Source organism: Pipra filicauda, unplaced genomic scaffold, assembly GCF_003945595.2.
Source record: "Pipra filicauda isolate LSUMZ 115617 unplaced genomic scaffold, ASM394559v2 scaffold94_size2452230_pilon, whole genome shotgun sequence".
Lineage (NCBI taxonomy): Eukaryota > Metazoa > Chordata > Aves > Passeriformes > Pipridae > Pipra > Pipra filicauda.
Window position 1 is genome coordinate 1,541,081 of NW_024105142.1, and position 23,221 is coordinate 1,564,301.

A 23,221-nucleotide genomic window follows, 5' to 3' on the forward strand; every position below is an offset into this window, starting at 1 on the left:
GTGTGTTTGGGGTTAGGAATCCAGTAGCCTGATGGAGGTGAGGCTGCTGCAGCCCCATGGCCCCAGGCCCAGTTGGAAGGACTGAGTGCACACCCCAGTGGGAATACACACACAGTACAGATGTGCCTGTGCCCACCCACAGAGAGCCTTGGCACTTAGATCAGCCAGTAGCTGGACCCTGGAGCCCATGGTCTCCCAACTGCACATACACACACATACAGAGTGATTTGGCTTGGAAAGGACCTTAAAGATCATCTTGTTCCAAGCCCCCTGCCATGGACAGGGAGGCCTCCCACTAGACCACGTTGCTCCAAGCCCCATCCTGACCTGGCTTTGAAGACTGCCAGGGATGGGGCAGCCACAGCTTCTCTGGGCAACCTGTTCCAGTGTCTCCACCATCCTCAGAGTGAAGAATTTCTTCTGTATATCTAACCTAAATTTCCCTTTTTTTTCAGTTTGTACCACTTACTCCTTGTCCTGTCGCTGCAGTTCGTGACGAAGAGTCCCTCTCTGGCTTCATTTAGACCCTCTTTAGAGACTGCAAGGTTGCTGTGAGGTTTCCATGCAACCTTCCCTTCTCCAGGCTGAACAGCCCCAACTTTCTCAGCCTGTTGAATGTGTACATATGTATGATATATGTATGTACATATATATATGTACACTGACATGTAGCATGCATGTACCTCAGTCCCTCCGGTTCCTGGCACCACAGAAACATGGCTACTGTGGATCTTTGCTTCTTTTCCTGTGGCAAGCACTTGGCTTCATACTCATATGAGCAGAATAGAGAGTCCCTTCAACCAGGAAAATGGTCAGAAACAGAGTTTAGTAAGAGTAACTGTGGCAACAGGGTGTGCAGGCCATGGTCAGACCACAAAGTGCTACTGGCCTATTTTATCCCCTTTTCTCTCCATTTTCCCACAGTTTTTCCTCCCTGCTCCATCTTAATCCCTCCCTCCTCCCAGCTTTGGTCCTTTCTCTTAACATCCTGTATGTCCTTCAAGACATTCTTTAAGATATATTCTTCAAGAAGACATTGAGGTGCTGGAGTGTGTCCAGACATGGGCAAGGAAGCTGGTGAAGGGTCTGGAGCACAAGTCCAGGGTTGTTTAGCCTGGAGAAAAGGAGGCTCAGGTGAGACATTATTGCTCACTGCAGCTCCCTGAAAGGAGGTCGTAGCCAGGTGGGGGTTGGTCACTTCTCCCAGGCAACCAGCAACAAGACAAGAGGACATAGCCTCAACCTGTGCCAGAGGAGGTTTAGATTGGACATTAGAAAGAATTTCTCTACAGAAAGGGTGCTCAGACATTGGAATGGGCTGCCCAGGGAGGTGGTGGAGTCACCGGCCCTGGAGGTGTTTAAGGAAAGACTGGATGTGCAATGCCATGTCTATCTGACATGGTGGTGTTCAGTCATAGGTTGGACTCGATGATCTCAAGAGGGCTTTTCCAACCTAACCAAGTCTGTGACTCTTGCACAATCCCAAAATGCTTTTCCAGGCATCCCACGAGGAGTCCCACGGCTGCAGGCAGTGACCCTGGGTGACCCAGAGCTGCTCCTGCTGACCCGTGTGGTGGGTGGCACTTGGGGGACACGGAGCTGACCGCCTGCTGTGACAACCTGGGGAGGAGATGAGTCGGGGGACTCTTGGTCCTGATAAGGTTTTGGGGGTCTTTTCCCCCATCCTTATTCTCCGCTCATTTGCGGTCCTAAAGGGAATCAACCTTTACACATCACTGAGCTGGATGAAGGTGTATTTGGCCTTCTCGGCCCTACGGGGCACAAGCCACGCCTGCCCTAAACGACACCCGAGAGCCATTCCCGAACCCTCCAGTCGGTCAGGTGTTTCTCGGGGAAAGTCCCTACTTGCCCCCGAGCACCTCCCCTCTCCCTCCCCTTCCTTCCTCGCTCCCCTCCCTTCCCTTCCTTCCTCTCGCGAGAGCCCCATCCGCGCTCCCTTTCCGGCGCGTGGCGCGGCAGCGGCGGCCGCAATGGCGCTGTACAACTTCAAGAAGATCACGGTGGTCCCGTCTGCCAAGGTACGGCCGCGCTCCCCTCCTGTACCCTCCCCTTCCCCGGCCCCTGCCCCGGCCCTTCGCACCACCCGTCCCGCCCGGCGACTCCCGAGCGCCGCGCTGCCCTCCCCGCCCCAGCCGCTGTGCCGGCGTGGCCTCGGCCTTCGCCTCCATCCCCTCCCGCGGGAGCCATGGACTCACCCTGGGCTGGCGCTGCTGGGCCCGGCGGCCCGTACCATGTACAGCGCGGGGGGGGTTCTGTCAGATGAGATCCTGAGCGGGGATCCCGGGGCAGCGCTTCTCCTCAGCCCCGCGCGGTGTCGGGGTGGCCCTCACGAAAATCCCTCCTGTTCTCCAAACCTGTGTCACGCCGAGCCTCGCCGCAGCGTGTTCTTTCAGAATACACCCCTCTGCTGGATCGAGGGGTTCAAGCACTGGTTTAAGCAAGGGGCTCGGCGTGGACGGGGGGCAGCCCGCGGTTGATTGAAAGGGGAACCCGACAGGGAATGTAGAAATTGCTTGTCGCAAGGTGGGAACCTGCCCTGAAACACCCCTGTCAAACCGTGGGCGTGCTCAGCTGGTCAGTGCGCTCCTCCGCCAGAATAAAATCGATGGCTTTACAAGAACCCGGCAATTCGTGTGATTAATCACGTTTCCTTAATTGCAGGACTTCATAGATTTGACGTTGTCAAAGACCCAGCGGAAGACGCCCACTGTGATTCATAAACATTATCAAATCCATCGGATTCGGCATTTTTATATGCGAAAAGTTAAATATACTCAACAAAATTACCACGACAGGCTCACACAGATCTTAACAGATTTCCCCAAGTTAGATGTAAGTGTTTTGTTGCTTCATCATAAAGTAACTGTGCTTGTGCAGCATTAGGAATACTTTAGCAGTGTATTGGTTTTATTTGAATTTATTTTGGCCTGAGCAGCATCTTGTTGATTCACCACGTAGATGATTTTGACTGGTTCCCAGTAGGTTTTACTGGGAGGAGTTGCAGGCAAGTTTGTTCTGCAAAAATACTGTGTTCCTACTGAGAAGAGAAGTCTATGCCCACGGATGGTCATTAAAAGTTTTACAGGCTTTGAGCTGGTCAAATATGTTTGCCAGAAACTGCTGTTGAATGACGAGAAAGTATGTGGGGTTTTTTAAATATGTTGTGTCTGCTTATTTCTTTTTTGTGTATGCATATGTAAATTGTGCTTATGGTTAGTCTTTCTTAGAAAATATGTGCAGGAAGTAAGAAATACTCTAATATTTGCTTCCCATCATCAGGTGTTCAGAAGTTACTTTGACAGCATGAACATTGTTGCAAACATGCTCTGACAAGGTGCACATACTATTAACTTCCCAACAACTGCAACTGGATCCACGTGTCCAGTGGGGCTTTTTTATAGGCAGTTTTCTGCTTATGCTTGAATTGTTGGCCCGCAACCATATTTTTTCTTTATGTTTTCATACCCAGTGAGTATTACTGCAGAATTCCTGGATTTTTTTTTTTTAACATCACATGCTGAAAATTCTGCAAGTAAATACATAAGTAGCTGAAATACTTTGTTTAAAAGGTTTGAACCAGAGATGCTGATTCCTTGGAAAGCTAAAAGATTTATTCGGGTATTAAACCTTTTTATCTAGTCTTGCACAGAATTTAATGTAGCGCTCCAAAAAAATGAGGAATGAATAGTGTTGCTGTGTTTTCAGTATAGTATGAATTTCCTTTTAGAGACTATGTCTGTAAGCTTCTTGCAATTTCTTACTTAAAAAAAGCCTTCAAGTTGTAATATGAAGTATTTTCAAAGCAGAAGATCGAATGGAAATTCCCTATGAGTAAGTGCAAGATTTGTTTCACAAGAAATTCAAAGTGATGAAGATTTATGCATTTAGTGACCAAGCAGATTATTTTTCTTACATAATATAGTAATGAAAACTGGTTTGCTTTTAGTGTCGTTTGTGTTACTGTACTGGAGAGAAAAAGAAAAGAACTTATATAGTGTCCAAGAAATAGTCATCTTAAAGAAGGAAAATACAAGGCTTAATTTAATATTTTGCTTTTGTTTTAGGATATTCATCCTTTTTATGCAGATTTGATGAACGTTCTGTATGACAAAGATCACTACAAGCTGGCTTTGGGACAGATTAATATTGCCAAGAACCTGATTGACAAGTAAGAGACATTGATTTCTCTGACTTTGTACCTGCTTGGTTGGTCGTTTGGCTAAATTCTTAGTTCTTGTCCCCAGTGTTGCCAAGGACTACGTGCGGCTGATGAAATACGGGGACTCTCTTTACCGCTGCAAACAGCTCAAACGTGCAGCCCTGGGACGGATGTGCACCATCATCAAAAGGCAGAAACAAAGCCTGGAATACTTGGAACAAGGTTTGTCTTACATATAGTCTACAAAAAAGACATGTGAGTTGGATATAAAGTTTATTATGCTTAATCGAAGTTAAAAGAATGTGTTTAGTGCAGAATATGGACACAGGAAACGCAGAAACAGTTTCAAAATCCCCAAATACTTAAGAATTTATTTTTTAACAAAATAGTTTTCTCTTTGGATATTCTTTAAATTTTATGGTATTGCTAACAAAAAAAGTTATAAAACTTTTTTCTTTGCCTAAAAGTCACAGCCATGCTTTTATTTACCATTCTTTTCACTAACATATATTAAAAAAATAGTGCTAAACATTTTGCAGACATAATCCCTTACTTCAGACCTACTAATCCTTCAGGTTATGTTGCCTGATTTGCTGTGATCATTCTAGCTATAATATATATTATAGCTCTTAATTTTTTAAATATTTCTGAAATTTTATTTTTATTGTACATAGATACTTGTGTAGCCTGCAGACTACTCTGTGTTTTCATAAATGATCATATCATAATATCAGAAAAGTTATTAATTTGTATTTAAACAACTCAGCATATGTATTTTTATTCCAGTTCAGTAAAACTTAAATTATCATAGATATTTAAAAACATCTTTTAACATTTTAGTGCGACAACATTTGTCTCGTTTGCCAACCATTGACCCCAATACACGAACTCTTCTGTTGTGTGGCTACCCGAATGTTGGGAAATCCAGCTTTATAAATAAGGTATGTGACTGGTTTTCTCAAAAATAATACCGAGGTGCCATTTAATTAAAATAGGGTAGCATTTAAAGACTTTGGTGTCATTGTGGTAGTGTCTGACATGAGCGGTAGCAAATTCAAGTGTCTGAGTAGAGGTTGAATGAAATTCCTGAAGGGATAAATGGAAAATTATGATAGATTTCACCCTTAAAAATCCCTATCTTTTCCAAAATAGTGTGTATCCCATGAGCATATTTTCTGATAGAAAAAATGCTTGCAGAGAAGTAGAATAACCATTTTTTAGCCTTTTTTTAGTGTTTTTTTTTCTGTAGCAAAGGAAGTGCTTTATAATTATGATATACTACTTGGAACTTCAGGAAATTTTAAATAAATGTGTGTGACTAAATCTTGTTTTAAGGTGACAAGAGCAGATGTAGAAGTGCAGCCTTATGCCTTTACCACGAAATCTCTCTTTGTGGGACATATGGATTATAGGTATCTGCGTTGGCAGGTAAGAACTGTTACTATTTTGCATTTCTTTGAAAGAACGAATTGTTTATAATCTGACCTGCCATTTTGTAATGGGAGTTGTGTTTTTGTGTCTTGGTGAGATGTGCTGTGTCTGAGAGCTGCTGTGCAAGGTACAGTGTGCCAAATGAGGGCAGTAGTCACAATCTGTTATAAAAATGTACACGTATGGGTGTGTTTTCAATTTGAGGGAAGAAGGGAAATGGAATTATTGACTAAAGACTGCTCACTTTTTATCACTGTCTAATTCTGGGCCAGGCTGGGGCAGTGCTTTCTCTGCCTCTTCAGTACTTACAGTGTTGTTATGCTGAAACCTTGTTCTCCCGTTTCTCCATTTTCACATTCTCAGCTTGGCCGAATTTACAGTCATTTGTGACTGAAAGGAAAAAACATTGCTGTCTTAAAAAAGACAATACTGATGGAAAATCAAGCACAAGTTCTAAAATAGTCAGTCAATTATCCTGTAATAACACCTGACTTAATGATGCTGATTTTAGGTAGTGGATACTCCCGGTATTTTGGATCATCCCCTGGAGGACAGGAACACCATTGAGATGCAGGCCATCACTGCCCTGGCACACCTGCGTGCTGCTGTGCTGTACGTGATGGATGTGTCTGAGCAGTGTGGGCACAGCCTGGAGGAGCAGGTGGAGCTCTTCAGGAACATTAAGCCATTGTTTGCTAACAAGGTGAGTTTGGTTCATATTATTAATGAACCCCAGGGTTTTATAGTATGGTAACTTGAGTTACGATTTTTTTTTTTCTCATTTTTATCAGCCGCTTATAATTGTTGCAAACAAATGTGATGTGAAGAGGATTGCAGAACTTCCTGAAGAGAGTCAGGTTAGGATACTTCTCCCACCTTTCTCCCTGTCTTCTGACATTTACAAAAATACTGTGTTCAAGTGTTGTGGATGGTTATAATTTCTATTGGGCCAAAACTTTTACATGATCATTTCTTTATCAAACTCTTTTAATAGTGCAATGGAAAGCAGCTTTCCAGGTCTTGACCCCATTTTTCTTTACTCCTGTCTAATGCAGATCCTTGCTTGAATATCATAAATGCCAAACAGCAGGTCCTTAGTTGTCTCAGGAATCTCTGACACTGTGGGAACTTTCAATTAGTGCTGTAGTTGGAAGTTAGACAACAGCCTTGTTCAGTTATCATTTCAGTGAGAGTTCGGAGACAGTCAGCACTAGACTGAGAGCTGTTGCTTCAACAGTCACAGTAGAAAGTCCTGCAGGGCTAATTCTTTTGTATTAACAGGTTATAGCAGACATAGGATTTGTGTTTCACTGTATTTTTCTGCCCTTATGGGTTGTCTGTAGGTGCTTTTTAGAAAGTAGTTATTTGCTTATAAAATAAGAAAGAGATTAAATAGAGCTGTAGTTGTAAACTTTCTGTCACCCTTTTAGAGACCTAATAAAATAGCAACATGTTTGGTGCATGTATTAATACTGGATTAAGATTTCTGTTCTTAATGCATTAGTATGTTAAGAAATGCACAGAATGTCATTATTTGGGAAAATTTTTGTATTTTAGAAAATTTTTGAAGCTTTTGAAGCAGAAGGATTTTCTGTAATAGAGACAAGTACTCTAACTGAAGAAGGTGTAATTCAAGTTAAAACAGAGGTAGGTCTCTTTTCTCTCAGTTTCATTCCAAATGAACAGCTAACATTTGCCTCACTTGTATTAATTAATCTCAGTTAAATTAATAGTGAGCAGCATTATAGTGATAAACTTTAAAAATGTTTTCCTTCATAGCTGGTTGAGCTCCAGTGGACTTGGGTGAAAATGGAAAACAATGTTTAATACAAATAATTAATAAAAAAAAAAGAGGGTTTTCTGAGTCCTGTTGCTTTCTCTTATTGTCAGATCATTGCTAAAAAAATAGGTATCTGTATATGCATCTTCCCATGATACTTTTAATATAAAATAGTCCAATGTTTTCTTTAGAGTTAGAGAGGTAAGAAATTAGAAGATGTGAAGCTGGATATTTGGGATTGAAAGCTTGTGGTGTCATTTGTTGTATCTGGAAGGCTTCATTCCTCACCTAATGTTGCTGTGTGCACTTTCAGGCCTGTGACAGACTGCTGGCCCATCGTGTTGATACTAAAATGAAAGGAAATAAAGTGAATGAAGTATTGAATAGATTACACTTGGCCATGCCAACCAAAAGAGATAACAAGGTAGGCTACATGTTTACACTGTTTAATGTATTTCCCAGTACTCTTAGGTAGGATAGGAAATCTCTCAATATGCGAAGAGATTCATGTGATGAAATTTTCGTATTTATTATCTTTAAGTTCCTTTCCTGGGGGGAGAGTCAGCTTGGGGTTTTATATTCTTCAGAAATACATTACAATGCAGCCGGTGATTTGTAGCAGTATTAAAAAAAATGATTCAAAGTTCTTTTCCCTTTTTTATTGGGGTGGATTAATTCCAGGAGCGGCTGCCTTTTATACCCGAGGGAGTAGTAGCACGTAAGAAACGCATGGAAGTGGACACTCCCAAGAGGAAGTTGGTAAGTGGCATCTCTTAATTAGGAACTTGGCAGATGGATTTTTAGATTTGCTATATTAGCCTCTAGATTCTAGATTAGGTGGTATATAAAGCCATGTCTGTCTTTGCAGGAGAGAGATATTGAACTGGAAATGGGAGATGATTATATTTTGGATCTTCAGAGTAAGTATTACATAAGAATTGGTATTATTATTAAGCAGTAAAGTTTGCCTATTTCAGTCTTAAAGGGGAAATACCTAAACCTGACTCCTTTCAATTAAATACCCATGCCTTCATTTTACTGCATATTATCCTTCTCTTCCAGAACTGTTGATCTTCCGTGACTGTTTCTTGTTTCATAATGTCACTCAGTTGTTTCCCATTTTAGACTCACAGACATAAAATGACTGGTCTGATGATTCAAGTGATTTTTCCCTTCCATTCTCATTTCCCTTCCATTGTCATTAATTCTTGATGCTGTCTCTGTTAAGAAAGTATCAGTATGAGAGAGACTGCCTGATTGTGTTTCAGCTGGGTATTTGTTGCCTATTATGGCTTGGCAGTGGATCATGCTATTATTGAACAGTATTTGGTGGTGGGATGGAGATCAGAAGTATTTGTGAATATGTCAGAGATGCTGCCAAATTCTTGCCCCTTAGGGGATATGGTGCTTTTTTTTTTCCCCAGTTGTGTTCTGAGGGTTATTTTCTGTCACTAAACATTCTTTGAAATTAATTTTGTCTCTTTATTAACTTGTCTTGTGTTTTTAAGAATACTGGGACTTAATGAATGCATCTGAGAAGTACGATAAGATACCAGAGATATGGGAAGGTCATAATATACTTGACTACATTGATCCAGAAATAATGAAAGTGAGTTTTCCATTAGTTGTTTTACACTTTTCTTGCCTCTTTAGCTCCATTTGTTTAGTGTAAGTTACTATTTGCAGATTAAAAACAATATATCATAAGAACATATTCCTTTTTGTCTGCATTTGCCATGAGAGAAGATACTATTTTTTGAATGACCAAGGACAGAATTTCAGAATGGAAAATTGCTTTACCTTGTCAGAATGATGGTGATCTTATCTTTTCCATCCTAAAATATGAGGTTTGCACGAGAAGTTGTATTTCTTCATTCTTTGACTGCAGCCAGAAGAAATGTAGCTATCAAAATTTATGTATTATTAATAATATGAAGGCCATCAATCAAATTTATGTCTACTGGAGTATGATGTTAAAGGAAATGGACTGAATTCTCAATTTATAACGTTTTGATTTAATAACAAGCACTGCTTGGATTTCTTGCTGACTGTTAAGGGGGAATAGTGAGTGCAGCCCAGGGAGCCTGCCAGTTGTGCAGTTGGGTTCCTCTGAACTGGCGTTGCAGTCTCTGCTGAATGTCGAAAGAGAAGGGTTTTTCAGAGTGTTTCCAGAAATGGTACAGCTGGCAGAGTTCACAGGATAGTACAGCTACTCTCATGCACTGGGCAGCTTCAGGGCAGTCAGACAAATGCAGCCAAACTCTAAGGTGATGTGATGGAGAAAGTGTGCACAGTAATGTGCCCACAGATTCACAGCTGCATTAATTGTGGCTGGAGGGGTCATTCATTATCAGGTAATGTAGTCCCTTCTTGGAAGGACCTGCATGTCGTGGCCTTGGGCCATGGAGAAATGTAGTGTTAAGGATTGTAAGTCAAGGATCTGATTTCCATTTCACCTTTTCAAAATCTAAGAAACTGGAAGAATTGGAGAAAGAGGAAGAGCTGAGAGAAGCTGCTGGAGAATATGACAGTGAGCCAGAGAGTGAAGATGAAGAAATGATGGAAATCCGACGATTGGCAAAGAAGATCCGAGAAAAGAAGAAACTGAAAATCCTGCAGTCAAAGGAAAAAGATGTTCATGGTCCAAGGATGCCTAGAACAGCTAAAAAGGTGAGTATAGAACATGTTCTGTAACAAAATCTTCCTGCTGTGTAATAACATCATGAAAACCTGGAACAGTACCAGTTAGTGGAAATGATGGCTTTTTTTCCATGCTTGGCCCTCTCACTTGCTGCTTACTTCCCTCTGTCCTCCCTGGAAACTACTTAGCTGTGGAGGCCATACCACATGAGGGATAGTAGCCCTTTTACTTTTGTGTCACATAAGTGTTTCTTTTGTAAAATTCTACATATATTGCAGAAAAAGTTTTTGAACAACACAGTTCAGTTTGTTGAATTGGGGTGTTTGTATATTTTTATTGTTGTTCTTGTTGGTTGGCTGTTTTAAATTCAAATAGTTAGAAGAATTAGATAATTACTTAAAATCACAATCACGTAAAATTTTTTCTGAGGCCCTCCCAAGTGCTTGAAAAGATGATGTTTCTTTTTGGAAGCTGGGTATCACTCTTTCTGATAGCAGAATCTCTTGTGACCAGTCCAGGACGATTGCAAATTACTAAGCTCATAACCAGACATTTTGAGAAAATGAATCTAGCTGATGTTGCTCCCAGTATCTCTTACTTTCTCCAAAGTGTGTGCCTTTTGGGAGAAAAGGAAACATTTCTGACCGAAATACCTCTCTTTGCCTTTCAAAAAAGGCAAACTATTTATAAGGTATTTAGAAAATGCTGGGCCATTGCAGTCTGTGAAGCAGGATTTATGGGTGAAGAGAATTAAGTTGTAAAAAAATGAAATGTGAAGGTAGGACTTCAATTATCTGCTTGTGGGATGTGACAAAGGAAAAAATATATAGTGAATATAATGGGCTTGTGGTGGTATATTGAGACAAAAGATAAGGTGGAACCATTCTCTTCTGAAAGAAATATGTTTTCATAACTGTCTTTTTGCAGGTCCAGAGGAAGGTGCTAGAGAAAGAAATGACCGATCTTGGACTTGACATGACTAATAAAGATGATGTAAGTTTTTGCTAATTAAACACAATCTTTATCAAAAAGAGATTTAAATTTAAATGCGTATTACAGTTGGCACAAGAGAGGGGGGGATCTGTTAAGGACAAACTAGGAACCTCAGATGAGGCAGTTGGTACTGGAATTTTTTGAGTAATGTGATCAAAACAGGTTGGGTAAGCTGAAAAACTAAACTGACATTTAGCAAGAATCACATATATATGTGCACTGCTTTCTTGGAATGTATGTAGGATTCAAGAATGGTTTTGGTTAAACATACTTCTTAATTTTCAAGTCTGCTTTGTTGGATGAGACTGCCAGAAATAGTAAGCCTGACCTGTCATTGTTATCTTTTTACCGTTCACTCATTCTCTGAGCTGTAATGCAGCTGGCATCTTTAGATAAAGTAACTAAAGCTAAAGTACTTCAAACATAGATTTGCCTTCAGGAGACATTTCATTTTAACTGAAATTAAAAAAAAATCCATTTTGTGCAGCAAATCCAGCAGTATTATGGCTCTCTAGATCTTGAGACCTCAAATTCTTTAGCTAAACAAGGAGTTAGGAAACAAGGAATGTCAACACTGTCTGAAGCAAGCACTTACTGTTCTCAGAGCTGACATCCATTTGATGTAGGAATGATCTTAGTGAGAAGGAGTTTAATACTTATGCTATAGCATGATAAGGTCTTCATGTCTGAAATTCTTAGGGCTTTCCCCTGTACACAGGACACTAATCAGGGTAGGTTTCTTCATTGCTTTTTTGCTGTTGCAAAATTACTTCAGTATTGCTATCCATTAATTTGTGTCTTTTTATGGATTACTTATCAGTCTACTCACAAAACCCAGAAAACTGTAGTTAGTAATTGTGGAGGAAAAAAGTTAATATTCGTTGAAATTTGAGTGTTACTGAGGACAGGGAGTCACTGACCAACAGTTGACAATATCTTTATGGTACTATGAAATAACTGATATAATTTATCACAGCAGTACATGTCCTGTTTTTCCTCTGATTAGAAGTGGAGCATGTCTGAGCTGATTGTTTCTGGTTTTAATGGCTAAAGTGATGCTTTGAATTGCAGGCACATTATGTGAGAAGGTCCCGTAGCACCACAAGGAAACGTAAACGTGATGAGTCTGAAACCCCCACATCCGTGGCGCGGAGCCGCAGCTGCTCCCGCACACCCCGGGATGTGTCTGGACTTCGTGATGAAAAGGTTTGTTATTTACCTCTGTGGCGCTTAAACCAGCTGCTGGGAAACTTCGGAGCAGGCTGGTTGTGTTTGTCCAGAGTTCATGTTGGGTCCCTTTGCAGCTTCAGCATCTTTTCATTTGAACTCTTAAATGTTCAAGTTCCCTCTTAAAAGTAACATGTAACAATACAGACCAAGGGAGCATATCTTAAATTTTTGTCTCTAAATCCAAGTCTGAGGGAAGAATTCTACAAACTGTGGAGTTCCACCTCTAGTGAGTGAGGAATTCCAGGGGTAACATGATCCTATGTTAGTGTACTGGAAAAAGTTCTGCTGAGGAGGGTTAGTGCCACCTGCAGTGATACTGCTCCAGAGTTGCACACGGTGGCATGTGTTGGGTGTGAATGTCCTTGTTAAAACCGTCCAGCTTTGTGGGTTTTTGAAAGGTAGAGCTTGTTACCCAAGTTACTGGGGAACTTACTCTGCATGTTTGTTTGTTTGTTTGTTTGTTTTTAAATAGATGGTGAAGAAGGTCAAGACCATGGCAAAGAAAGCTCAGAAGAAGATGAATCGCCTGGGCCGGAAAGGAGAGGCAGACAGACACATATTTGACTTGAAGCCAAAACATCTGCTGGCTGGAAAGAGAAAATCTGGTAAAACACAGAGAAGATAAGCAGTCTTGTGAGTCAAAATTAAAAACTAAGTTTATTAAAACTAATTTCTAGTCCTGTCTTCCTTCTAATAGAAAGTGTTTAAGAAGCGTGTAGTTTGTGTTAGTGGTTAAGATAATTCAAGCTGAAAGTTCTAATACCTTGATCTTGCAGTTCTTTTAAGCAGTACCATGAGAAATTTCTCAATACCAGTGGCAGAAACCCATTTCTGAACAGACATAAAAGTTACTTTGTGTCATTTTCTTATTCCTGACTTTGATGTATCAGTAAAGCATTTAGATTTCTACATAAAAGTAATTTAGAATGAAGTTAAACCTAAAAATGTGAACTACCTGTTAAAATACTATCAAAATTAAAAATGCCCAGCTTCACTAAGGTTTAGGTTTCTGTGTGCAAGTGATTCTTAAATGTAGAGAATGTGATGAGTTTATGTTGCAGGTGAAGGCTGAAACTGGTGGGGAAGTAATAGGGGACTTAACAAGGACTGCACAAGGTTGGTGTTGGAGCACTGAACCAGTTTTGAATGCAGGGGAGAAATGCTGCCAGTTTACTAAGCTTAATTGTGACTGAAACTGGAGGAGAAATTGCAGTTTTAGTACCGACCTGCCATCTGTAATAATAGCATGGGCAGGGAAGGTTACACCTTAAAACTGTTAATTTTTCAGTATAATATTAACATTTCAGATATGTAGAGAATGAGGGTCAGACTGACTTTTGGTCCTGAGTGCATGTGAGTTATGCTGCTGTCACCCTCTGCCTAGGAAGACAGTTTCTCTTCAGGAGCTGATAAGAGAAAAATTCAGTATCTGTTCAAGGCAAAAGATATTGTCAAATGTGAAATATTTCCTTTGTGTCCCTACTTGGTCAATAGTTGCCCAGAGGCTAGTAAAATTATGCATTCTAAATGTGTTGCCTGGACAGTACGCTTAAAATGCATGTTGAAAACTAACACCCATAAAAAGTAAGGGGGGAAACCCTTAAATTTATTTATTATTTTTAAATACAGTAAGTAAGAAGAGTGTTCAGATGTCAGCTTTAGCATACTGGAGCTTCATGCGTAAATCCCTGTTGTTTCCCTCATCTACCTTGTGTAATAATTTTGGTACTAAAACACATTGTAATTCTGTAAAGATGTTCATTGTCGACAAAAGCTTTGATAACAGAACTTCTAAGGGATGTTGAGGAACTGTTTGGCAAAACTTTTCTTTCACCTGCCTTATGCACAGTATTTCCACTTCTAGATAAGCTTTGCCAGCTTTTGCTCCAAGCTGGCCCTTTGAAGTAGAAAAGCAGAACTTTGTTCTAATACATCTGTGCCCTGCTGCCCACATTGTGCTGCTTCAGTGGTGTGTAAGGGGCAGGATGGTGTTTATAGTGTAGTGATGACAGAGATTATTCTCATGTGGCTTCATGTCTGAAAAGAAAACAACAGTCCAAGGTTTTAGGTTAGGTATTTTAATCATAATCTTTAAGATAATCCTAGATTTAAAAAGTATTTGAAGTATTTGAAAAGTACTGTAATTACCTACAGCTGGGCAATGCAGTTGATTGCAGTGAAGTGGAGGGAGCTGCTACATCGCATCATTGTTCCCTCACCCACTGTTATTTACTTCAAGACAATACATCAGTTCTGGCCAAGATACAACAATATTGGCTCTAAAACCTCTAAGTGTTGAACCACTGGAGATGCTGGTGCGGAGAAGCTTCAGTGTTGCAGTCACAGTTGGGATAAGAAAGAGAAACCTTGACCACTGGAAAAAGTTAATTTCACCCTTAAACCAGACACAACCAGTTACAAACGTATTTTCCGTGCAATGAGAAGTGGAATGACAAACATCCTATTTCATTAAGACACCTCTAGGAAAAGTTGGCTTAAGAAATCTAGCCTGAGTAGTGTGATAACAGAAGAAATCACAATTAAGCTTTTTTAGAGAAAAAAAACAACCCCAAAGTCTAATTCAAATTGAGAGACTTGAGTATTTGTCTTATTGAAAAACAGCTTCCATTTTACTCTTGTTACTAGCCATTGACTGCAAGATCAAAAAGGATTACCTCCAGTACAATTTCTAACTAACTGTACTGCAAGACTCAGTGTAAGCCCACAAATTGTCAGTCTTAAATTTTGGAGTTCAGTGTGTTTGAGTAGTCTGGGAATGACTATTACAGGAGATGTTTCAGGAAAAAAAATTTTTTCAAGATGACTTTGTTTTCTGGAAGATGGAGAAGAGCCATTTAGTGCATATCCCATCTCCAAAGACAGGCTACTTCCTGTATAAGACAGGTACCATTTACATTTGGCATAGTTAACCCTTTTTGTTATGTAAGAGATGTCCAGTACTCAGACTTCAAATAACCAGAAAAGGGTGTCAGGGTGAAAATCCCAACCAGACCACCCACTGTTTGTTATCTAAAGCTTTGACACACAACTCAGCACCCCAAAGTGAAACTCACTCCACCCTGACAATCCAATTACTTAAGCTTTTATGTGTTTGGTTAATTATAGAGTACGGTAGCTGAAGAATTTGCTTTCTGCAATTAAAATAATCCTGATTACTTTGCACTAATTGTTTTTTTCTTCAGGCAACTCGTCTTCCCAACACCAGTGCAGAACCAAATTCCTGTGTAATCATTTAAGGCATACTCGTGTTCAGTGGGAACGTACCAGCCCTCCCAGCTGAGCCAGGCTCCCTCCCCAGCTGTGCAGGGCACACACAGGGTGAGGATCTTTCACCAGGCCATGGGGAAAGAGGAACCCAGGGGTTTCATGCCATTGATACCCATTTTACATTAGATCAAGGTAATTTGCACAAGAGAACAAGGATGAGGGGGCAGAGGAGGTGATGAAAGCAGAATTAAAAACGTTGGCTATAACAACCTCTATACCAAGATACTAAACATACTCCAGGTAGACCAGTTCTCTGCACCCAAGTCATGATTTACCACAGTGTCAATGAGACAGCACATCATTGCTGGCCTTCAGCACCTTTTACCCCAGCTATTTACATTCGGTGTATTTTTTCATGCTCAACAAATTTGTTCAAGTTATTTAAGTTATCCCACCACTTGAACAGAAAGGTCTCTGCTATGAGCTTAAACCACGGAGTGATCTTCACTTCATTCTTGGCAGCTTTGTCCAGGAGCTGTTTCAGTTCTTTCTGTGTCACATAGCAGTAGCTTTGGATCTCATTGGGGTCAGGATTCAGTGTCACATCCTTCTGTACAAATAAGATATAGTCTATCTCATGTTCTCCCCAGATCCCATCAGACTTGGCCTTGTAGTGAATTCGTGTCAGGTAGGAGATTTCTTCTGGAGTTACCTACAACCAAAACACTTGTCAGAACCGGTGCCAGACCAGAACAATTGCCCTGCTGGGCACTGCAATACTATTATCAGCTATCATCCTGTTCCTTAGAAGTTATTTTCTCCTAAGTGTACAACTGCAATGTACTTCTTCACAAGTTACTATGAAAAAAACTTTTAAAGCACTTTGATGGAATGAGTGGCACAGCATTTCTCTAGTCAGACTTGCCCTGTAGTATTTTCAGTGTATTTCTCCTACACAGCAAATTTTAAGTAATGTTTACCAGACCTTACCACACGCTTACTGAGCACAAACAGTTGCACCTACCCCTCACCTCCCAAGAAAAGGGCCTGGCAACTACTTGAAGCCAAGGTCAGAGCTGTGTAACCCTGACCTCCAGGGAATCCCCGTGAATTGCAGACTGGGTGGTGAATTCTGGGCACCACCTCACCACCATATTTCCCAGGAGCACTGGGAGCTGCTGCTCTGTGTCCCATGGCAGAAATGTAATTTACGTGTAATTAATGTGGAAAGAGATTTCAACTCAGAGCATAATTCAGTCAGCTGCACCCTGCTCTCTGTGCACCCCCAAACTGCCTCCAGAAAGGAAGGTACCAGAAGTGGGCTGTGCGACTGCTCTGGGAGAAATACCGAGTGCTCAGGCCACCTGAATTCCCACAGGAAGCTTGGGATTGCAGAGGGGCTTGTCTACAGGTGCTGGCAGCAGCAATGCCCTCCAGGAGCACCAGGTGTAGTGAGCACGTACAGCACTCACTCTGCCAACAGCAGCCAGTCAGACATGGAGCAATGCAATCCTTCATTAGAGTGTGGTTTACTCTTTGGCTCGTATTCAGTTTGAGCAGTGGAATATTCTAAAATACAACCTACTGGGATAAGCTTTTGAGAGTATGGAATATAGAAGACTCAAGTTCACTCAGTTCTCTACACCTCCAAAGCTAAATGCATTTTTAGGTTTGAGGCTGACCCTGCCTGCCAGACACAGTTAGTCTGTAAACTGGCAAACGTTGACAAGAATTCCTGTTTTTCCCTCCTTCCTTTACCTGCTCCATGGGAATTCCTAACTCTGCTTTCAGTCGTCTCTGTGCTGCTCTCCGAACACCGATGGCATTATTTTCTTCCAGTTCTAGTGGATGGCTTAGAGGGTGGCTGCAACAAGTGTTGGTAAAACAATCTGCAAGAAGTTTGGATCAGTACATTTTTGACATGTATAAAGCATCAGGAAAAAAAACAACACAACAACCAAACCCCCCAAAGGCCAGTTATTCAACACATCACATCTTTGTTTCGTTTTCCCAGAGAAGGGTCACAGAAGGTGGAGGATATTTTCACCTATTATTTTTCTTTACATATTTTGCACTGGGATTTGCCTCCACCAAGCGCTACTTTGCGGGTTAGTATGGATGCATGTGAAGACAGGCATTCTTATCCCCAAGAAAACTTAGAGAGCCAGTTTATAAAGACCTTGTTTATCCCTCAAATGCTAATTAAAATTTACTTTTGGGAGTTTATATGCAACAGAATATTGAAAATATTCCCAGAGCTTCAAGACCAGCTGACAGTAAGTAGAATTAAATACAAAGTTTATACTTGTGTTTAAATGACAGCCCATCTATACTCTGTCTCAAACTTTTGTCTATAAAAATCAAGATCAAAAGCATCTAAAATAGAGTTAGAATATCTACAAACCATACTCAAGCATTTTGGTTTTAATTTTTTCCTTCACTGCTAACCAATCAATCTCTAAAGTAAAGATTCCCTTGGAAGGAAGAAAAAGGTCTTTCCTCCTGAAGCTGGAAATGCTTGAATTTGTTTTCCATTGAAAATTCTGCAACAGACAGCTTAATGCTCCCTCCGACACATCTCATGTAAGCTACTTTTCTTTCATTCCCCTTCTTATTTTTATGCCTCTCCATTTGCATTTGATAGTAATAGTTCAAGAGTTTTCAAAAATCATGCACTGTATAGTTTGGCCACGCAGTCTCACTTCTTGTGTAGTTAAATCACACTCCTCGAATAGTTAACTGTTTGTTGGGACATACACAGACAAAGGTCCACAGATTTCCCAGGCACCAGGGCTCTCTCCACAGATACCAGAGCCATTTCTTCAACTCCAATAAATATGTCTTGCAGCAGAAGTGGTAAACAACACACCCTCTGCCTTTGCATCCTCAGGATCAAACCTGTCAGGGAACAATCCTTTCCCAAGAATATAAATAACAATACCCTAGTGTTCCCATTATCTTACTTCATCCACAAGATAAGTACAACTTGAACTCTTAAAAGTATTGGAAGTATCTCCTCTCCAAAGCAATAAATTCTAAAACCTCAGAATGAATTACACTGCAGGATTAGATTGACGTATTTTTTTAAAAATATTGATTTCAATAAAACATTTTGATAAATACATTTCATTACTAACCTGGAAATGTAATTTTTGCATTTGACCTCTGCTGCAGCAACAGTTTATTTTCTGTATTAAATAAGAAAACACTGAAAGCTCGGTGTAGTAAACCTAAAAGTAAAAAATAAAAAAATCCTGAGCTACTTAACAGAAGAGAAAAAAAACATATGAAGACAGTTTAAGGGCTTAGAATGGCCTCATTTTTGGGTAACTCAATTTAAAATTAATACATGTTAAAAAACAAGGATTCGATAACTCAGAGCTATTATTTGGGTTTCTATGTCAGCTTATGCAAAACACTATGAAATTAGAAAAGTGTTAGGAACGACAATGCAACAGAAGAGTTCTACTCTACTCAGTTCACAATTCTGAATATGCACATTTGGGCAAGCTTCCAAGGAGGGCTCAGCATCCATAAATTTACTATCAAAAAGGGATGATTCAAAAATTCCTAAAAAACTATGGAATTTCAAGAACTGAAAAAACACAAGGAAAACAGGCTCCCTTACAAACAGTATAAGTGCAGAATTGCTGTTTTCTTCACTTTTCAAGTTTATCATTCCTCACTCTCCAGGAAGATGCTTCCCCCAGCTTCATAAAAGGAGGTCACACACTACTATGAGAGATTCATGGATCTGATCAACCTCAAATAAACTCACAATCAGTTAAACCCCTTGTTATCATCAGTATTTGAAGTAGAACTGGGTGTGAACTACTTCAAAATCAAAGCCTCTACTTGTAAAGAACTCAGCAAAGAAGCAAGTGGCATTCTTCAGAAAAAACTACAAAGAATCAGGTGTCTATAATAGGAAAAAAATACTATTTCATCTTCAAAATGTGATTCAAAAGACACAAAGCTTGTATCTGCAATCACACATTTCTCTCCTTTGCAACTGCCGCCAATTCAGTGTTCCTCATATCACAGAATTTTAACATTAGATGTTGTTCGCTGGGGAGGAGGAGCTGTGGGGAAGCACTTGCTCTGGTTTGATCCAACACTCACCTGAGATTAAGGCTTCAATTTAATCATGACTATACTTCTGAAAATATCCAGTCAACTTAATGGTTCAGTTAGAAGGTAAGTAAGCTGTACCTTTATCAATGTTTTCATTCAAGTGACAGTTTTTCTTGGTATCTGCTCCAATCCTTTTGTCATTTTCATCGATAAGGATGCACATCTCTGCCAAGAGCTGCACCTGCTGCTCATCCAGGTGGTCTGTGTTTACTTCAGGCATGGTGATGGTAGCACAGGTCCTACTGAAAACAAGCAGTGAGTAGTCATTCAGGAATAACAACATCTGCAAGGCTGTGGGCAGACTGTGGGAGATAATCAAATGACTCAGTTTTCTGACATGGTGTAAACTGTGCACCAATTGTATTTTGGGGAGTTTACATGCTTTTAGGTTCCTGAAATTTCCTGCCTACGACACGAATCACACAGCACACCCCTAAGGGCTCAGGAACGAGATTTCCCTGACCAGGACACGCAGCCCAAGGCACCTCAAAAGCAACCCCCGCCCTGCTCCGAGCCTCTGCCGCCGTGCGTGCTCCCTCAGCTCAGCCACAGATGGGTCAGGCTGGAAGGGACCACAGCGGGTAATCCGGTCCCTGCCTAAGCGGGGTCGTCCCAGAGCAGATGGCACAGGATTTGTCCAAACGGTCCTGGGATATCTCCAGTGAGGGAGACTCCATACTCTCTCTGGGCAACCTGTTCCAGAGCTCGGTCACCGCACAGTAAAGAAGTTCTTCCTCATGGTCTTCCTGTGCATCAGTTTCTGCCCGTTGCCTCTCGTCCTACTGCTCGGCACCATGGAGAAGAGCCTGGTCTAAAGGCACCCCCCCTTCAGACGTTTATACACATTGATGAGGTCCCCTCGCAGGCGTCTCCTCTCGAGGCTGAACAGGCCCAGCTCCCTCAGCCTTTCCTCGCAAGAGAGAGATGCTGCAGTGCCTTCATCACCCTCGCTGCCCTCCGCTGACCCGCTCCAGCAGCTCCACGTCCCTTTGGTACTGAGGAGCCTAGAACTGGACACAGCGCTCCAGACGCGCCTCACCAGGGCTGAGGAGAGGAGCAGGATCGACGCCCTCGGCCCCCGCTGCCCCTCTGGCAGCCCCGTTTCCGCGCTGTCCCCGCTCACCTCCGTGCCCGCCCCGGCGGTACCTCAGAGCCCCTCAGTCCCCTCGCGCCGCGGTAACTCCACAGGGCCCCGCGCCCGGCCCCGCGCAGCGCGCGCCACATGGCGCGGCCCGCCGCCTCGGCCAATGGCGGCACCGCTCGCCGCTGACGTCACCACATCGCCCGATCGCCCCACTGCGGCGCGGGGGGCGGGGCCAGCAGTGACACCGGGGAGTGGCGGCGGGAGCAGCCAATCGCAGCACGGTCTGGCAGGGGCGCTGGCCAATAGGGAGAGAGAGTAGCGGCGGGGCGGCCAATGGGAGCGGGGCGGCCGCGTCGGGCCGTGCCCGGCAGGGCGGGAGGGGCGTTCTGAGGTGGCGACCCCGGCACAGGGGGACCGGAGTCGGGATAGGGAACGGGAATGAGAAGGGGATCGGGATAGGGAACGTGAACGAGAAGGGGATCGGGATTGGGCTCCATTACCAGGGAGAAGCCTTCAGCTTCTCCTAGTAACCAGGGATCACTGAATTCATGGCTAGGCTTCGCCAACGAAGATTTGGGAAGGTCTCTACCGACATTTGCTACAAGCGCGCTGGTGGCTAAAAGAGGCAGGAAAAGACCTCTGAGATCATCGAGTCCAACCTATGACCCAACATCACCCTGCCGGTCAACCGGACCATGGCACCAAGTGCTATGTCCAGTCTTCCCTTAAACACCTCCAGAGACCTCCCTGGGCATCCCATTCCAGTGTCTGAAGCTTGACCCATTTCTAACATTGAGCCCTACCTGTTGCCTTTTTACCCATCCATGAAAACCAAAGGACCACTCCGAAGTGCCGGTCCTACAGATGTGGAGATGTTTGTTCAATTTCTGTTCAGCTCTGGGAGTGTTTCAAGCAGCAGCCATAAGCGTGGGTCTGTAGAGTCACAGGGTGTTTTGGCACATCTAGTCTTGGATGCTTTTCTTTGCTCCATAGCAGCATCCCTCGAGCCAAAGATTCATGTGTGTCATACAGCTCAGAGTGGGGCAATACAGGCCACTTGGCCCCCCTCCTGCACTGAGAGCTACAGCTTGTGGAAAACAGTTCCTGTGCTAGTCAAGCTCTGAAACTGCCTGACTCATCGAGTTCTTGAGGGGCAGAGAAAGAAACACCCAGTTTCCTTGAAGGAATGGAGCGTAGGCCAGACGTCAAGATGAACTGGTCAGATAGGGGACTTATAGATATGCACAGATAGAGGCAGAGAAACTTCAATAGCAGCCTCTAGAAACTTCACACCACCACAGCTGAGTACCTTCTCAGCAAGACTTTTACTGCAAGGCTTTTACTTTATTGCCTGTCCACATATTTGGATTTATAACTAGATTGCATAAAAGGCCTAGAAGTGACATTTCACATGCCTTGGGGGCATGGCTCTTTCTGATTGTCTCTCAGCTCAAGTTCCAGTATTTCCATCTGGTTGGTTTGATTTTTCCTGTGAAAAGGACAGATGGCCTATCATTTAGAGATACGATTATCAGCAGAAAATGTTCAAATGGACAGTTAATATTTTACAAGGGTGGTATCTTACAGTGTTTCCCTGCGCAGAGCTTCATTAAAGGAGTGTGGAAGTGGTTTAAGTGGAAGGCACTTGAAACCAGCAGAGTATCAAAAGTAAAAAAAAAAAAAAGTAAGAATGGTCAAGCTGCTGCATTTTCCTTTAACTACACAAAATATAACATCAGAACATTAGTATGAATTAACATTAGTAATTATGTTAATATTTTGCTATTCATCAATATATTACAAATCTAATGTTATCACAAGAACATTAACATAAATATGTACTCTCACAAAGGACTGGAATGTACACAGATTACTTTTTATTGACTTTACTTATCATTACTTTACAGATTACTTATTGCTGAGTCACTGTTTGGCATGAAAACACAGTAACTGGAGACTGAGCTTTGTAGAAATAAAGAGAATATCCTTTACCACATCAATTACTTGCTCATTTGATTGTTCCAGATAAAAAAAATCTGTAATTTTTTCTTCTATGATTTTCCTAATGTAACCAAACAAGCTACACAAATCCATCAAAAATATAACTACTAAGATGCACATACAAACCAGCATTTCATAGGGAGACAACAGAGTTAACAAGCAGCTCTCCTGTGAGTGAAGCTTTTTTGGAATAGTTACTTCTACCCCGAGAGGCAGAGGTGGGTCTGTACATGAGGAAAAATGGATGTGTGACACACACCAATGAGCAGGTGTACACAGTGGTGTTCAGGCTACACAGCAGAGGGAAATATAAAAAAAAAGTCCTTATAGATAATGGAGAAAAGAAAAGAGATTCTTATTTTCCTAGTAATAGCTATTGAGAACTTCTATACAGGCACTTTAGAACCTGACAGTCAGAAACAACTACAGTTTCTGTCTTGCCGAGACAAACAAAGCACTTCACTGCAGCAAGGCTGGTGAGCACCAAGTGACAAGTCCTGGATAATGAGAGGCAAAGAA

The 23,221-nt window shown here is 41.9% G+C and overlaps 2 protein-coding genes across 4 annotated transcripts; one reads left to right on the forward strand and one right to left on the reverse strand.

Annotated features, from left to right (window-relative positions):
• The first annotated feature begins 1,950 nt into the window (after positions 1-1,950).
• On the forward strand, positions 1,951-12,925 carry GTPBP4 (GTP binding protein 4). The gene is made up of 17 exons (XM_027720750.2): positions 1,951-2,039; positions 2,683-2,853; positions 4,086-4,189; positions 4,266-4,402; positions 5,021-5,121; positions 5,516-5,608; positions 6,123-6,314; positions 6,403-6,468; positions 7,169-7,258; positions 7,705-7,815; positions 8,073-8,150; positions 8,260-8,311; positions 8,900-9,000; positions 9,864-10,061; positions 10,960-11,025; positions 12,097-12,231; positions 12,728-12,925. The coding sequence occupies exons 1-17, from the start codon at positions 1,992-1,994 to the stop codon at positions 12,878-12,880; spliced, it is 1,896 nt and encodes a 631-aa protein (XP_027576551.1). The 5' UTR covers positions 1,951-1,991; the 3' UTR covers positions 12,881-12,925.
• A 1,392-nt stretch (positions 12,926-14,317) lies between these two features.
• On the reverse strand, positions 14,318-20,837 carry IDI1 (isopentenyl-diphosphate delta isomerase 1). Of its 3 annotated transcripts, none has more exons than XM_027720752.2 (5): positions 20,741-20,837; positions 19,696-19,856; positions 18,621-18,713; positions 17,242-17,372; positions 14,318-16,195 (listed from the first exon to the last, which is right to left on the reverse strand). In XM_027720752.2, the coding sequence occupies exons 2-5, from the start codon at positions 19,835-19,837 to the stop codon at positions 15,878-15,880; spliced, it is 684 nt and encodes a 227-aa protein (XP_027576553.2). In that variant the 5' UTR covers positions 19,838-19,856; positions 20,741-20,837; the 3' UTR covers positions 14,318-15,877. The 3 variants fall into 3 exon arrangements, with proteins under 3 accessions (XP_027576553.2, XP_027576552.2, XP_027576555.1); XM_027720751.2 differs by having other exon boundaries at positions 19,696-19,859; positions 20,741-20,834; XM_027720754.2 differs by lacking the exon at positions 20,741-20,837 and adding an exon at positions 20,657-20,675.
• Positions 20,838-23,221: the final 2,384 nt, after the last annotated feature.